Source organism: Oncorhynchus tshawytscha, linkage group LG19 (genome assembly GCF_018296145.1).
Source record: "Oncorhynchus tshawytscha isolate Ot180627B linkage group LG19, Otsh_v2.0, whole genome shotgun sequence".
NCBI lineage: Eukaryota > Metazoa > Chordata > Actinopteri > Salmoniformes > Salmonidae > Oncorhynchus > Oncorhynchus tshawytscha.
Genome location: NC_056447.1, coordinates 52,726,166 through 52,743,357, shown reverse-complemented (window position 1 = coordinate 52,743,357; position 17,192 = coordinate 52,726,166). Strand labels below are relative to the sequence as shown.

The following is a 17,192-nucleotide window of genomic DNA, read 5'->3' as shown; positions in this document are numbered from 1 at the left end:
CCATATGGGGCTACTGACAGTCTTGGAATTTGGCACACGTGCTCAGGGGTATGAGTCTTGCTAACCTGTAGATGAATAATTCTTATTATTTTGAAAACAGAAAAGGTTTTACACCCCTGTCATATCATTTGGAGCTAGTTCTAACTTCCTGTTTTCGTGGTCGTATCAGTGTTTAGGACTTGAAAGTGAAAGTTCATTTCCTGGTTGGAAAAATAACACGAAGGGAAAAACACTTTCGTAATAATTTATTCATTTATTCATTTGTTCATTTATTCATTTATTCGTTTATTTATCATGAATACTGATTTTCCATTATGGTATTGGTAATAACGAGCAAATGATGACACGTCTTTAAATAATAAATTATTTGACGAATAAACTCTTTAAAGTCTTTAAAATGTGTCACTTTGTCTCCAAAGAAGAATTATAGCTAATGCTAATTTCATCATCTTTCAGTAATAATACACATTAATACTGAATAAAGAGAGATTATCATAACGTGATTCAACAAAGATTTTTGATATGAATATGAATAAAAACCTAAAGTAGCCTCGTCATTTTTTATTATATTATTTATAGGCTTAAGGAGATTGAACCAGATTTAATGAGTCTCCTTCAAATGTAATATTATCGACCAAGGCCGAGGCACACACACACACACACACACACACACACACACACACACACACACACACACACACACACACACACACACACACACACACACACACACACACACACACACACACACACACACACAAAACAAAACAAAGTCTCCCAACACCTGTAGAGTTCTAGTATTATTAAAAAAGTAAATGACCTTAAATGACCTTCCATAACGTCTGTTCACTTATTCCCTGATGGACTGTTGTGTCAGTGGTCGATGTGCTGAGCAGCTTCCTCCTGGGCTTCTCTCCTTCACTATAGAAGCTATTTAAAAAAAAACAATTCTGGATGGTCCTCTGGGGTTTCACCTGCCACATCAGTACAGTTAAACATTATTTTAACAATTTTAGAAACTTCAGAGTCTTTTCTATCCAATTCTACCAGTTGCTAAGTTGAACCATACAGGGTTCATCGGTTCGTGTGTGTGTGTGTGTGTGTGTGTGTGTGTGTGTGTGTGTGTGTGTGTGTGTGTTTAGTGTTTAGTGTTTTCCTGGATATACACTTTTAGAAAGAAAGTTGCTAAGTTGAACCATACAGGGTTCATCGGTTTGTGTGTGTGTGTGTTTATGTGGGTTTACGTGTGTGTGTGTGTGTGTTTGTGTGTGTGTATGTGGGTTTACATGTGTGTGTCTGTGTGTGTGTGTGTGTGTGTTTAGTGTTTTCCTGGATATACACTTTTAGAAAGTTGCTAAGTTGAACCATACAGGGTTCATCGGTTTGTCCCGATAGGTTAAACCTTTTTGGTGCTGGGCAGAACCCTTTGCAGAGGGTTCCACCGAGAACCTTCTATGTATGATTCTTCATAGAACCACTTGTACAGTATATGGTTCTACCTAGAACCCTCTATGAACAGGCAGAACCTATGCATATCCTAGCTTCTGGACCTGAGTAACAGGCAGTTTAGGGTTACGTCAGTCATCCAAACTTCCAGAATACTTCCCCTTAGCCAAAAAGAGGTTTTAAAGCGACCTCAGGGAACAGCTGACATTGTGACACGTATGTACCGTGTGGGACCAAAGCCCATTGTCGTCCAGACGACGTCAGTCTAACGCGACACCAGTCGCCAGGAGCCATGGTTCCATCGATCCGACGTGAGACAATGACCAAAGCCCACAAAACGGCTGGTACCAGCACCATACTCTAACCTACTGGTACCAGCACCATACTCTAACCTACTGGTACCAGCACCATACTCTAACCTACTGGTACCAGCACCATACTCTAACCTACTGGTACCAGCACCATACTCTAACCTACTGGTACCAGCACCATACTCTAACCTACTGGTACCAGCACCATACTCTAACCTACTGGTACCAGCACCATACTCTAACCTACTGGTACCAGCACTATACTCTAACCTACTGGTACCAGCACCATACTCTAACCTACTGGTACCAGCACCATACTCTAACCTACTGGTACCAGCACCATACTCTAACCTACTGGTACCAGCACCATACTCTAACCTACTGGTACCAGCACTATACTCTAACCTACTTGTACCAGCACCATACTCTAACCCACTGGTACCAGCACCATACTCTAACCTACTGGTACCAGCACCATACTCTAACCTACTGGTACCAGCACCATACTCTAACCTACTGGTACCAGCACCATACTCTAACCTACTGGTACCAGCACCATACTCTAACCTACTGGTACCAGCACTATACTCTAACCCACTGGTACCAGCACCATACGCTAACCTACTGGTACCAGCACCATACTCTAACCTACTGGTACCAGCACCATACTCTAACCTACTGGTACCAGCACCATACTCTAACCTACTGGTACCAGCACCATACTCTAACCTACTGGTACCAGCACCATACTCTAACCTACTGGTATCAGCACCACACTCTAACCTACTGGTATCAGCACCATACTATAACCTACTGGTACCAGCACCATACTCTAACCTACTGGTACCAGCACCATACTCTAACCTACTGGTACCAGCACCATACTCTAACCTACTGGTACCAGCACCATACTCTAACCTACTGGTGCCAGCACCATACTCTAACCTACTGGTACCAGCACTATACTCTAACCTACTGGTACCAGCACCATACTCTAACCTACTGGTACCAGCACCATACTCTAACCTACTGGTACCAGCACTATACTCTAACCTACTGGTACCAGCACCATACTCTAACCTACTGGTACCAGCACCATACTCTAACCTACTGGTACCAGCACCATACTCTAACCTACTGGTACCAGCACCATACTCTAACCTACTGGTACCAGCACTATACTCTAACCTACTGGTACCAGCACCATACTCTAACCCACTGGTACCAGCACCATACTCTAACCTACTGGTACCAGCACCATACTCTAACCTACTGGTACCAGCACCATACTCTAACCTACTGGTACCAGCACCATACTCTAACCTACTGGTACCAGCACCATACTCTAACCTACTGGTACCAGCACTATACTCTAACCCACTGGTACCAGCACCATACGCTAACCTACTGGTACCAGCACCATACTCTAACCTACTGGTACCAGCACCATACTCTAACCTACTGGTACCAGCACCATACTCTAACCTACTGGTACCAGCACCATACTCTAACCTACTGGTACCAGCACCATACTCTAACCCACTGGTACCAGCACCATACTCTAACCTACTGGTATCAGCACCACACTCTAACCTACTGGTATCAGCACCATACTATAACCTACTGGTACCAGCACCATACTCTAACCTACTGGTACCAGCACCATACTCTAACCTACTGGTACCAGCACCATACTCTAACCTACTGGTACCAGCACCATACTCTAACCTACTGGTACCAGCACCATACTCTAACCTACTGGTACCAGCACCATACTCTAACCTACTGGTACCAGCACCATACTCTAACCTACTGGTACCAGCACCATACTCTAACCTACTGGTACCACCTTCTGGCAGGTATGTTGAGGAGTTGACTGACTATGTTGTTGATGTTGTTGTTGTTGTTGTGCCCGCGTAGGCCTGTCTGCCAGGGATGCCCAGCTGTTCTGAGTTCACTGCCCCAAGTGTATATCATCCTTCTGAGTTCACTGACTGGAGACGTATTACCTTACCGCTACCACACAGAGCATGGTGAGTAACACACACACACACACACAGACACACACAGACACACACAGACACACACACACACACATACGCACAGACAAACACACACACAGACACACACACACAGACAGACACACACACACACACAAACACACACTGAAGATGTATCCCCCTGGCAGAGGGTTATGTCTGTAAAGGACAGTGCCCCCTCCCATCTCTAATGTGTGTCTCAGTACATGGCCCTGCATGTGTGATGGTGATGAATGGTGAAGCTAGCAAACCCAGTCAGGTTAATGTGTGTATCAGGGACCCGTATCGACCCATACCCCCTCAGATCCCCCCCCTCCCCTCCCCTTCCCCACACTGATCACATGCTTCATCTTAATCTCCAGCCCTGACCTCCTGACCCCGTCATGATGGAGGGAATGAGATCAGGACACCTTTATTTTAAAGGTTATCAGGCTCTTTCATTCATCACCATCACACATGCAGGACCATGCACTAAATAAAACCCACGTCAGGAGGGGTGTGTGTGTGTGTGTGTGTGTGTGTGTGTGTGTGTGTGTGTGTGTGTGTGTGTGTGTGTGTGTGTGTGTGTGTGTGTGTGTGTGTATGTGTGTCTGTGTGTGTGTGTGTGTGTGTGTGTATGTGTGTCTGTGTATGTGTGTCTGTGTATGTGTGTGTGTGTGTGTGTGTGTGTGTGTGTTTGTGTGTGTGTGTGTGTGTGTGTGTGTGTGTGTGTGTGTGTGTGTGTGTGTATGTGTGTCTGTGTATGTGTGTGTGTCTGTTTTTGTGTGTGTGTGTGTGCCTGTGTATGTGTGTGTGTGTGTGTGTGTGTGTGTGTGTGTGTGTGTGTGTGTGTGCCTGTGTATGTGTGTGTGTCTGTTTGTGTGTGTGTGTGTGTGTGTGTGCCTGTGTATGTGTGTGTGTGTGTGTGTGTGTGTGTGTGTGTGTGTGTGTGTGTGTGTGTGTATGTGTGTCTGTGTATGTGTGTGTGTCTGTTTGTGTGTGTGTGTGTGTGCCTGTGTATGTGTATGTGTGTGTGTGTGTTTGTGTGTGTGTGTGTGTGTGTGCCTGTGTATGTGTGTGTGTCTGTTTGTGTGTGTGTGTGTGTGTGTGTGCCTGTGTATGTGTGTGTGTGTGTGTGTGTGTGTATGTGTGTTTCACAGACATAATCCACCGGTCCCTCGTACGTACGACAGAGTCTCCTGTAACTGGTCCGAGCTGGATGATATTATTGATCTGTTCTCTCTCTCTGTTCGCCGGCCCGTTTTCAATCCTCTCGTGAAGATACTGTGTGTTTCCCCAAATGGAAAGAGGTTAGCTTCCGTGGCGGTCCATTCATCGCGAAGAGGTTCTCTCTGATGTCTGTTTTCTGTGTGTGTTGATGTGTTCAGGTCCAGTGCGACTCGGTTCCGTTGGATCCAGAACTACTATGGAGAGCAAGATGAATGGGCTCTGGACGATATCTACATCGGACAGCAGTGCCCTCAGATGTGCCACGGACACGGATGGTGTGACCACGGACACTGCAGGTCAGAACTGTGGATTTACAGTACATAATGAACACACACAGGGAACATCTCTCTCTCTCTCTAACAAGGAACATCTCTCTCTCTAACAGGGAACATCTCTCTCTCTAACAGGGAACATCTCTCTCTCTCTCTCTAACAGATAACATCTCTCTCTCTAACAGGGAACATCTCTCTCTCATGCTCGTACACAAGCGTATGGAACACACACAAACATGGAATACAGACCTGTCTAATGTATCCATCACATAATGCAAATTTACTTGAAAACAATCACACACACACACAGACAACACACACACACACACACACACACACACACAGACAACACACACACACACACACTCCTATACATTCATACCAGAGGATTCAATGTTGTCATTAATGTGTCTCCTGTCTCTTCCAGGTGTGATGAAGGTTTCTCAGGTCCAGACTGCCTGTCCTCCTCTCCTCTCTCCTCCAGCGTCCTGTCAGACTTTGAGTCCCAGGACGGTCTGCTGGCCACGTGGCAGGAGGTGATTGGTGGAGAGGTGGTGACCCCTGATGTGGGCTGTGGGGTGGTCTCCTCCGGATCCTCGCTCTACTTCAGCAAGGTAGAATATACACACACACTTACAGACACACACACACACACACACACTTACACACACACGCACACTAACACACACACACACACACGCACACTTACACACACACACACAAACTTACACACACACACTTACAGACAGACACACACACACACTAACAGACACACACACACTACACACACACAAGGAGGCTTCACACCCAGTGGGTAAAACTGGTTGCAATGCAATGCTTTTATGCATTTAGTTTTATTACATCTTTATTTTGACAAGGCTTGATGTTGAGACCAAGGTGTCATTTAAAAGACGAGCCCTGTAATTACAGATATATACATCTACTGGTTTTATAAGAATTTCTAAAATACGTTTTTTATTTATTTTTTAAACTTGGTCATCTGGTTATCTGACTAGATAACAACCTGAAAACAACGCTTTTACTATGTGTGTGTGTGTGTGTGTGTGTGTGTGTGTGTGTGTGTGTGTGTGTGTGTGTGTGTGTGTGTGTGTGTGTGTGTGTGTGTGTGTGTGTGTGTGTGTGTGTGTGCGTGTGCGCGCACGTGTGTGGGTGCAACAGGCTGGACTGAGGCAGTTGGTGAGCTATGACCTGGACACAGAGTGGGCGGAGTTTGTCCAGTTTTACCTGCGTGTGGGCGGAGACTGGGCGGAGTGTAACACAGCAGACAGCAGGGAGGAAGGAGTCCTTCTACAGTACAGTAACAATGGAGGAATCAGCTGGGGACTCATCGCTGAGATGTACTTCAGCGACTTCATCAAGCCACGGTGAGGAAGGGAGCAACTGGAGATTAACGATAGAGGAATCAGCTGGGAACTGATCTCTGAGATATATTTAAATTGTATTCAAGGTTTTAAAAGGATTCTAAAGTTTATTGTTTCTTTGCCAAGCCCCAGTGAGCAGGAGGGATTGGTTCCTCTTCAGGTTTCTTTCATCCAGGGAGTTTTTCCTTGTCACTAGGGAGTTTTTCCTTGTCACTAGGGAGTTTTTCCTTGTCACTAGGGAGTTTTTCCTTGTTACTAGGGAGTTTTTCCTTGTCACTAGGGAGTTTTTCCTTGTTACTAGGGAGTTTTTCCTTGTCACTAGGGAGTTTTTCCTTGTCACTAGGGAGTTTTTCCTTGTTACTAGGGAGTTTTTCCTTGTCACTAGGGAGTTTTTCCTTGTCACTAGGGAGTTTTTCCTTGTCACTAGGGAGTTTTTCCTTGTCACTTAGCTTCTGCTTGCTCTTCTGGGTCTAGACCTGATTACTGAAAGGTACTTAGTGACAACTGTTGATGGCTTGATTGATTGACTGATTCATTGATTGATTGACTGATTCATTGATTGATTGACTGATTCATTGATTGATTGACTGATTCATTGATTGATTGACTGATTCATTGATTGATTGACTGATTCATTGATTGATTGACTGATTCATTGATTGATTGACTGATTCATTGATTGATTGACTGATTCATTGATTGATTGACTGTCTGTCTGTATGTCTCTGTCTGACTGTCTGACCAACCGACTGTCTGTCTGACTGATTGGCTGACTAAATGTCTGTCTGAATATCTGACTAACTGTCTGACTGAATATCTGACTAACTGTCTGACTGACTTGCTGACTGTGTTACTGACTGACTGTCTGTCTGTCTGACTGATCTCCTCTTCCTAGGTTTGTCCACTATGAGCTGCCGCTGGCCTCTAAGACCTCGTGTACCAGGTTCAGATGGTGGCAGCCACTCCACTCTGGGGACGGCTACGACCAGTGGGCCATCGATGATGTCATCATACTTTCTGAGAGACAGAAGCACATCATCCCCATGGCCAACCCCACGCTGCCACAGGTGAGTCTCTCATTGGTAGACGACCCCACGCTGCCACAGGTGAGTCTCTCATTGGTAGACGACCCCACGCTGCCACAGGTCAGTCTCTCATTTATAGATGACCCCACGCTGCCACAGGTCAGTCTCTCATTGGTAGACGACGACCCCACGCTGCCACAGGTCAGTCTCTCATTGGCTGACGACCCAACACTGCCACAGGTCAGTCTCTCATTGGTAGACGACCCCACGCTGCCACAGGTCAGTCTCTCATTGGCTGACGACCCCACACTGCCACAGGTCAGTCTCTCATTGGTAGACGACCCCACGCTGCCACAGGTCAGTCTCTCATTGGTAGACGACCCCACGCTGCCACAGGTCAGTCTCTCATTGGCTGATGACCCCACGCTGCCTGTCTCTCATTGGTAGATGGCCACAGGTCAGTCTCTCATTGGCTGATGACCCCACGCTGCCACAGGTCAGTCTCTCATTGGTAGATGACCCCACGCTGCCACGGTCAGTCTCTCATTGGCTGACGACCCCACACTGTCAGTCTCTCATTGGTAGATGACCCCACGCTGCCACGGTCAGTCTCTCATTGGCTGACGACCCCACGCTGCCACAGGTCAGTCTCTCATTGGTAGACGACCCCACGCTGCCACAGGTCAGTCTCTCATTGGCTGACGACCCCACGCTGCCACAGGTCAGTCTCTCATTGGTAGACGACCCCACGCTGCCACAGGTCAGTCTCTCATTGGCTGACGACCCCACGCTGCCTGTCCTCATTGGTAGATCAGGTCAGTCTCTCATTGGCTAGATGACCCCACGCTGCCACAGGTCATCTCTCATTGGTAGACGACCCCACGCTGCCACAGGTCAGTCTCTCATTGGTAGACGACCCCACGCTGCCAGTCTCTCATTGGTAGACGACCCCACACTGCCACAGGTCAGGATCCTATAGGTTGACACTGACACCAGACAATATTCATGCACAAATCATTCCCAATCTGTAAAATGGATTGTTTTATATTGACTTTGGACATTGAACAATGCTTCAGTTAACGGTTGGTGACGGTAACGAGGATAACTAAAGAACGGATTAACCAATCCTCTTGTCTCTGTAGAACTTCTATGAGAAGCCGGCGTTTGACTACCCTCTGAACCAGATGAGTGTGTGGCTGATGCTGGGTAACGAGGGCATGGAGAAGGAGAGGAACGGCAGCTTCTGTGCCACCACGCCCTCCGCCATGGTGTTCGGGCGCTCTGACGGCGACAGGGTGGCAGTGACCAGAGATCTGACTCTGCGTCCAGGGTACACCCTGCAGTTTAAGGTACGGTGTATGTGTGTACGGTCTCTCTCTTTCTCTCTCTTCTCTCTATCTTTCTTTCTTTCTTTCACTCTCACTCTCTCTCTCTATCTCTCTCTCTATCTCTATCTCTCTCTCTCTCTCTCTCTCTCTCTCTCTCTCTCTCTCTCTCTCTCTCTGTCTCTCTCTCTCTCTCTCTCTCTCTCTCTCTCTCTCTCTCTCTCTCTCTCTCTCTCTCTCTCTCTCTCTCTCTCTCTCTCTCTCTCTCTCTCTCTTTCATTTCTTCAATCACTTTTTAAAATACCTTTTTTTAATGTGTTTGTGTAATGTACTGTATGATATTATTGACCTAAATATAGATTTAAAAGTCTAATTCTCCCCAGTTGAACATCGGCTGTGAGTCCCAGTTCAGTGCGTCAGCTCCAGTCCTGCTGCAGTACTCCCATGATGCCGGCCGTACCTGGGCGCTGGTGAAGGAGGGCTGCTACCCAGCATCCTCAGGGGCAGGCGGCTGCGAGGGCAGTGGGCGGGAACTCAGGGAACCAACCGTCTACGCCACGGGAGACTTTGAACGCTGGACCAGGGTCACCGTGGTGATACGGCGCAACGTGGCCGCCAGGTAGATGAAAAACGCGTATTATGGGATGGGTAGATTGAAACTGACTGAGGTATAACAATGACATAGGTACTGTTAGAAAGACTGTGAGAAGGTACAGATTATTGGTCAGTTCATTCAATATTGGTCCTTGGAGCCGGGATGTAAGAATCAGGAGACGCTGTTGTGCAGATTTACAGCAAGATGGTATAATGCTGTTATGCTGAATGACTTTACATCCCCCTATCTCTGTATATATATATATATATATATATATATATATATCTCCATCCCCTATCTCTGTATATATATATACATATATCTCCCTTTCCCCTATCTCTATATATATATATATATATATCTCTCCTTTCCCCCTATCTCTATATATATATATATATATATCTCCCTTTCCCCTATCTCTATATATATATATATATATATATCTCCATTCCTCTATCTCTGTATCTCTATATATATATATCTCCATTCCTCTATCTCTGTATATATATACTGCTCCAAAAATAAAGGGAACACTTAACCTCTTGATCCTACATGAGACGCAGACGTCCCAACTAGAGCTCTGGAAATGCAAATGCGCTACGCTACACGCTAATAGTATTAGTTAAAACGCAAACATTCATTAAAATACACATGCTTGGTATTGAATTAAAGCTACAGTCGTTGTGAATCCAGGCACCAAGTCAGATTTTTAAAATGCTTTTCGGCGAAAGCATGAGAAGCTATTATCTGATAGCATGTAACACCCCAAAAGACCCGTAGGGGATGTAAACAAAAGAATTAGCATAGTCGGCGCTACACAAACCGCACAATAAAATATAAAACATTCATTACCTTTGACCATCTTCTTTGTTGGCACTCCTTGATGTCCCATAATCAATACTGGGTCTTTTTTCCGATTAAATCGGTCCATATATAGCCTAGATATCGATCTATGAAGACTGTGTGATAAACGGAAAAAAATAGCGTTTCATAACGTAACGTCATTTTTTAAAAGTTAAAAAGTCGACGATAAACTTTCACAAAACACTTCGAAATACTTTTCTAATGCAACTTTAGGTATTAGTACACGTTAATAAGCTATAAAAATCATCAGGAGGCGATGTAAATTCGATAGCTGGTCGTCTGGAAAAAATGTCCGGAAAAACACCGAGCCAATGCATCAAGTTGGTGGTCGGACGTGACAGTCTGGAGACGCCGTGGAGAACGTTCTGCTGCCTGCAACATCCTCCAGCATGACCGGTTTGGCGGTGGGTCAGTCATGGTGTGGGGTGGCATTTCTTTGGGGGGCCGCACAGCTCCAGAGGTAGCCTGACTGCCATTAGGTACCGAGATGAGATCCTCAGACCCCTTGTGAGACCATATGCTGGTGCGGTTGGCCCAGGGTTCCTCCTAATGCAAGACAATGCTAGACCTCATGTGGCTGGAGTGTGTTAGCAGTTCCTGCAAGAGGAAGGCATTGATGCTATGGACTGGTCCGCCCGCCCTTTCCCCAGACCTGAATCCAATTGAGCACATCTGGGACATCATGTCTCGCTCCATCCACCAACGCCACATTGCACCACAGACTGTCCAGGAGTTGGCGGATGCTTTAGTCAAGGTCTGGGAGGAGATCCCTCAGGAGACCATCCGCCACCTCATCAGGAGCATGCCCAGTCGTTGTAGGGAGGTCATACAGGCACGTGGAGGCCACACACTACTTGTTTGAAGGACATTACATCAAAGTTGGATCAGCCTGTAGTGTGGTTTTCCACTTTAATTTTGAGTGTGACTCCAAATCCAGACCTCCATGTGTTGATAAATTTGATTTCCATTGATAATTGTGTGATTTTGTTGTCAGCACATTCAACTATGTAAAGAAAAAAGTATTTAATGAGAATATTTCATTCATTCAGATCTAGGATGTGTTATTTTAGTGTTCCCTTAATTTTTTTGAGCAGTGTATATATGTGTTGTTGTATATGTCGAACTGCTTTGCTTTATCTTGGCCAGGTCGCAATTGTAAATGAGAACTTGTTCTCAACTGGCCTCCCTTGTTAAATAAAGGTGAAATAAAAAATAAATAAATCCCTCTCTTTATGTCTCTCTACCCCACCTCTCTCTCTACCCCACCTCTCTCTCTACCCCACCTCTCTCTCTCCCCACCTCTCTCTCTCTACCCCACCTCTCTCTCTACCCCACCTCTCTCTCTACCCAACCTCTCTCTCTACCCAACCTCTCTCTCTCTACCCCACCTCTCTCTCTCTACCCCACCTCTCTCTCTCTACCCCACCTCTCTCTCTCTATCCAACCTCTCTCTCTCTACCCCACCTCTCTCTCTCTACCCCACCTCTCTCTCTCTACCCCACCTCTCTCGCTCTACCCCCCTCTCTCTCTCTCTCTCTACCCCACCTCTCTCTCTCCCCACCTCTCTCTCTCCCCACCTCTCTCTCTCTACCCCACCTCTCTCTCTCTACCCCACCTCTCTCTCTCTACCCCCTCTCTCTCTCTCTACCCCACCTCTCTCTCTCTATCCAACCTCTCTCTCTCTACCCCACCTCTCTCTCTCTACCCCACCTCTCTCTCTCTACCCCACCCCCACCTCTCTCGCTCTACCCCACCTCTCTCTCTCTACCCCACCTCTCTCTCTCTCTACCCCACCTCTCTCTCTCTACCCCACCTCTCTCTCTCTACCCCACCTCTCTCTACTCCACCTCTCTCTCTCTACCCCACCCCACCTCTCGCTCTACCCCAGTAAAACGCGGTTCCGGTGGTTCCAGGAGAGTAGTGTGTACCGGGACGCTCCAGCCTTCGCCCTAGATGGAGTCTACATCTCTGAGCCCTGTCCCAACCACTGTGGAGGACACGGAGACTGCATCTCTGGAGTATGCTTCTGTGATATGGGCTATACAGGTAGGTACTGATAGAGAGAGGAGAGGAACGAATAGGAGGGAGAGAGGGAGGGAGAGGAGAGAGAGAGAGAGGGAGAGAGAGAGAGAGGGAGAGGAAAGAGAGAGGGAGAGGAGGGAGAGAGGGAGAGGGGTGTAGAGAGAGAAAGAGAGGGGGTAGAGAGAGAGAGGGAGGGAGGGGAGAGAGAGAGAGAGAGGTGTGTAGAGAGAGGGAGGGAGGGAGGGAGGGAGGGAGGGAGGGAGGGAGGGAGAGAGAGAGAGGGGGGTGGGGGAGGGAGAGAGAGAGGGAGGGAGGGAGGGGGAGGGAGGGAGGGAGGGAGGGAGGGAGGGAGGGAGGGAGGGAGGGAGGGAGGGAGGGAGGGAGGGAGGGAGGGAGGGAGAGAGAGGGGGGGTGGGGAGGGAGAGAGAGAGGGAGGGGAGAGAGAGGAGAAAAAGAGATGGTGAAATGGAGAAGGAAGAGTGGACATCTCTGATAGTTGAGAATGGGAGTTGTTGAAAACAGTTTAGTGATAAACAATGTGTTGCTTTCTCTTGTGTGTCTGCGTGTTCCCCAGTGGAACAGGACAGCTGTGTGCCAGCAGTGGCCAGTCCCACAGAGCTGGTGGAGGGCTTTGAGAGCAAACTGAGCCCGCTGTGGCAGAGCCTGAGTGGGGGTCAGGTTGGAGGCGGCTGTGGTACCATCAGCGAGGGCAAAGCCCTGTACTTCAGCAGCTCTGGGAAAAGACAGGCACTGACTGTCACCCTGGATACTACCAACACACGGTCAGTACACACGTTCTCCTGGGTGATCAGCTACGGAGGTGCAGTGTTGCTTGTATTCCTTTTTCTTCCTTAAACTCTTTAACTAAAATCCTGGTCAGTTTAGACAATGAGTGCTGGACTGGAACAAAAGCCTGCAAGACACGGAACTGTAGATCCCCGTTCCAGTTTCCAGTGAACTAAAACCCGTGTCCTCCTGTGTGTCTTGTCCGTCCGTCCCATCCGTCCGTCTGTCCATGTAGGCTGGTGCAGTTCTACATCCGAATTGGAGGGAAGAACGTTGGACCCACTTGCACTAGACCTCGCTCCCGCAACGAAGGTGACTGACCATCACCATCACCATCTCTACTGACAATGTCCCACTTAAGCTCTCAATTCAATTCAATTCAAGGGGCTTTATTGGCATGGGAAACATGTGTTAACATTGCCAAAGCAAGTGAGGTAGATAATTTACAAAAGTGAAATAAACAATTAAAATTAACGGTAAACATTACACATACAGAAGTTTCAAAACAATAAAGACATTACAAATGTAATATTACATTTATATATATACAGTGTTTACACAATGTACAAATAGTTAAAGGACACAAGATAAAATAAATAAGCATAAATATGGGTTGTATTTACAATGGTGTTTGTTCTTCACTGGTTGCCCTTTTCTTGTGGCAACAGGTCACAAATCTTGCTGCTGTGATGTCACACTGTGGTATTTCACCCAGTAGATATGGGAGTTTTTCAAAATTGGATTTGTTTTCTAATTCTTTGTGTATCTGTGTAATCTGAGGGAAATATGTATCTCTAATATGGTCATACATTGGGCAGGTCTCAAACTCAATGAGTCTCTCTGCTTCCACCGTGTGGTGGTTTACTGACACTGCAGTGTGGATTATATTCAGTAGGTCCAGCTCTCAAGCTTTTTCCTGCCCTGTGTCTCCTGTCCATTTGATCAACTATTGAAGCCTTGTGTTTCAGCAGATCCTTTTTAAAAGTTAGAATCAAACAATGATGGTGTTCTTTAAAAAAAAAAATCTGTGTCAGCGTATTCTGAATCACAAAGATATTTTGATTTTTGAGTCAGACCTTTAGTCATCTCCCAGATGTCTGTGAGGAGGGCAACATGATGTACTGTACGACCCATAATGCACCTTACCAATGAGAACGTGAGGACTTTGTTACTTATTCTCATCCCTTCATGGATTTTAAAGGACAGTATTGTTGTATTGTATTCTTTATTTCTGACCTTTCTCCTCTTCTCCTCCCCATCTCCTCTTCTCCTCCCCCTCTCCTCCCTCCCCTCCTCTCCCTCCTCCCCCCCTCCCCCCCTCCTCCCTCCTCCTCCTCCCCCCTCCTCCTCTCCTCCTCTCCTCCTCCTCTCCTCTTCTCCTCCCCCTCTCCTCCTCTCATCCTCCTCTCCTCCTCTCATCCTCCTCTCCTCTTCTCCTCCCCCTCTCCTCCACTCCCCTCTCCTCCTCTCATCCTCCTCTCCTCTCCTCTCATCCTCCACTCCTCCTCTCCTACTACTCTCCTCCTCTCCTCCTCTCATCCTCCCCCCTCTCATCCTCCCTCTCCTCCCCCCTCTCCATCCTCTTCTCTCCTCCTCCTCCCCTCCTCTTCTTCTCCTCTTCTTCTCCTCCTCCTCCCCTCCCTCTCCTCCCCTCCTCTCCTCTCCTCTCTCCTCCTCCTCTCCTCCCCTCCTCCTCCTCCCCTCCTAACTCCTCTCCCTCTCCTTCTCTCCTCCTCCTCCTCCTCCTCCTCCACCTCCTCATCTCCCCTCCCTCCTCCTCCTCTCCTCCTCTCCTCCTCCTCATCTCCTTCCCCCCCCTCATCTTCCCCCCTCCTCTCTCCTCCTCTCCCTCCTCCTCCTCCTCCTCCTCATCTCCTCCCCCTCCCCTCCTCTCCCCCTCCTCCCTCCCCTCCTCCCCCTCTTTTCCTCCTCCTCCTCCTCCCCCTCCTCCTCCTCTCCCCTCCCCCCCCCCTCCTCTCTTCCTCCTCTCCCCCTCCCCCCTCCTCTCTCCCCCCCCTCCTCCTCTCCTCCCCCTCCCCCTCCTCACCTCCCTCCTGCCCCCCGTCTCCTTCTCTTTTCTCATCTGGTCCTCCAGGAGTGGTTGTCCAGTTCTCAACCAACAACGGGGTGCAGTGGCAGTTCCTGAGAGAGCTGGACTTTGGCTCCTTCCTGGAACCCCAGGTGGTGACCATTGAACTTCCTCCAGCCGCCAAGACCCCCTACACAGTGTTCCGCTGGTGGCAGCCACAGCAAGGTGAGGAGTCATACCTGCATCTAATAGCCCACAGCAAGGTGAGGAGTCATACCTGCCTCTAATAGCCCACAGCAAGGTGAGGAGTCATACCTGCCTCTAATAGCCCACAGCAAGGTGAGGAGTCATACCTGCCTCTAATAGCCCACAGCAAGGTGAGGAGTCAGACCTGCCTCTTACAGCCCACAGTATACAGGACAGGGAACTGCTCTTATAGCCAACTGTCACATTGGTATGAATGATTCAGGAGACAGGCGAAGGAATGCGTAACAGGGTTTTTTATTTTACCCAAATTACGGCGTGCCGTGTAAAGGCACGGGGACGAAGACCAAATAAACACGTAACAAAAACACAGGGTTGAAACCCAAAACAAAAGAGGAGTACCTCGAATAAATAACACACAATGATGAACACACGGGACTAGACCTGTAATCATCTACGCAATCCACAAGGGCACGAAAGCCCAAACACACAGCACAGGTACTCTCACGCACCAACAGACATGGTAACAATACTGGACAGCACCATGGTGAACAACAGACATGGTAACAATACTGGACAGCACCATGGTGACCAACAGACATGGTAACAATACTGGACAGCACCATGGTGAACAACAGACATGGTAACAATACTGGACAGCACCATGGTGAACAACAGACATGGTAACAATACTGGACAGCACCATGGTGAACAACAGACATGGTAACAATACTGGACAGCACCATGGTGAACAACAGACATGGTAACAATACTGGACAGCACCATGGTGAACAACAGACATGGTAACAATACTGGACAGCACCATGGTGACCAACAGACATGGTAACAATACTGGACAGCACCATGGTGAACAACGGACACATATATACAAGTACAATCAGCGGGAACAGGGGCCTGGTGTGCACAATGAAAGTTCCAGAAGGATCTGTGACACCCACAGCATACAGGAAATATAATTACTCTTATACCTTTCACACAACTGGCCCGAGCTGAGCCAAACCAAACAGAGCTGAGCTGAGCCAAACCAAACAGAGCTGAGCCAAACTAAACAGAGCTGAGCCAAACCAAACAGAGCTGAGCCGGAGCCAAACTGAGCAGCCCATGGCCAAACTGAGCTGAGCCGAGTACAAACTGAGCTGAGCCGGGCCAAACTGAAAGCTGAGGCCGACAGCCAAACTGAGCTGAGCCAAACCAAACTGAGCTGAGCCGAGCCAAACAGAGCTGAGCCAAACCAAACTGAGCTGAGCCAAACCAAACAGAGCTGAGCCAAACTAAACAGAGCTGAGCCAAACCAAACAGAGCTGAGCCGAGCCAAACAGAGCTGAGCCGAGCCAAACTGAGCTGAGCCGAGCCAAACTGAGCTGAGCCGAGCCAAACTGAGCTGAGCCGAGCCAAACTGAGCTGAGCCGAGCCAAACTGAGCCGAGCCAAACCAAACTGAGCCGAGCCGAGCCAAACTGAGCTGAGCCAAACCAAACTGAGCTGAGCCAAACCAAACTGAGCTGAGCCAAACCAAACAGAGCTGAGCCGAGCCAAACTGAGCTGAGCCAAACCAAACAGAGCTGAGCCAAACCAAACAGAGCTGAGCCGAGCCAAACTGAGCTGAGCCAAACCAAACAGAGCTGAGCCGAGCCAAACTGAGCTGAGCCAAACCAAACAGAGC

General features: G+C 47.9%; 1 protein-coding gene across 1 annotated transcript in view; it reads left to right on the top strand.

Moving 5' to 3' along the window:
- LOC112219051 (reelin-like) overlaps positions 1-17,192 on the top strand; it is a 307,323-nt gene that overhangs the window by 229,151 nt on the left and 60,980 nt on the right. The window contains exons 23-33 of the mRNA XM_042301851.1: positions 3,678-3,790; positions 5,164-5,301; positions 5,705-5,891; positions 6,457-6,662; positions 7,555-7,726; positions 8,827-9,033; positions 9,393-9,628; positions 12,357-12,514; positions 13,065-13,272; positions 13,512-13,588; positions 15,372-15,530. Coding sequence (XP_042157785.1) covers positions 3,678-3,790; positions 5,164-5,301; positions 5,705-5,891; positions 6,457-6,662; positions 7,555-7,726; positions 8,827-9,033; positions 9,393-9,628; positions 12,357-12,514; positions 13,065-13,272; positions 13,512-13,588; positions 15,372-15,530 — 1,861 coding nt within the window. The remainder of the gene's footprint in view (positions 1-3,677; positions 3,791-5,163; positions 5,302-5,704; positions 5,892-6,456; positions 6,663-7,554; positions 7,727-8,826; positions 9,034-9,392; positions 9,629-12,356; positions 12,515-13,064; positions 13,273-13,511; positions 13,589-15,371; positions 15,531-17,192) is intronic.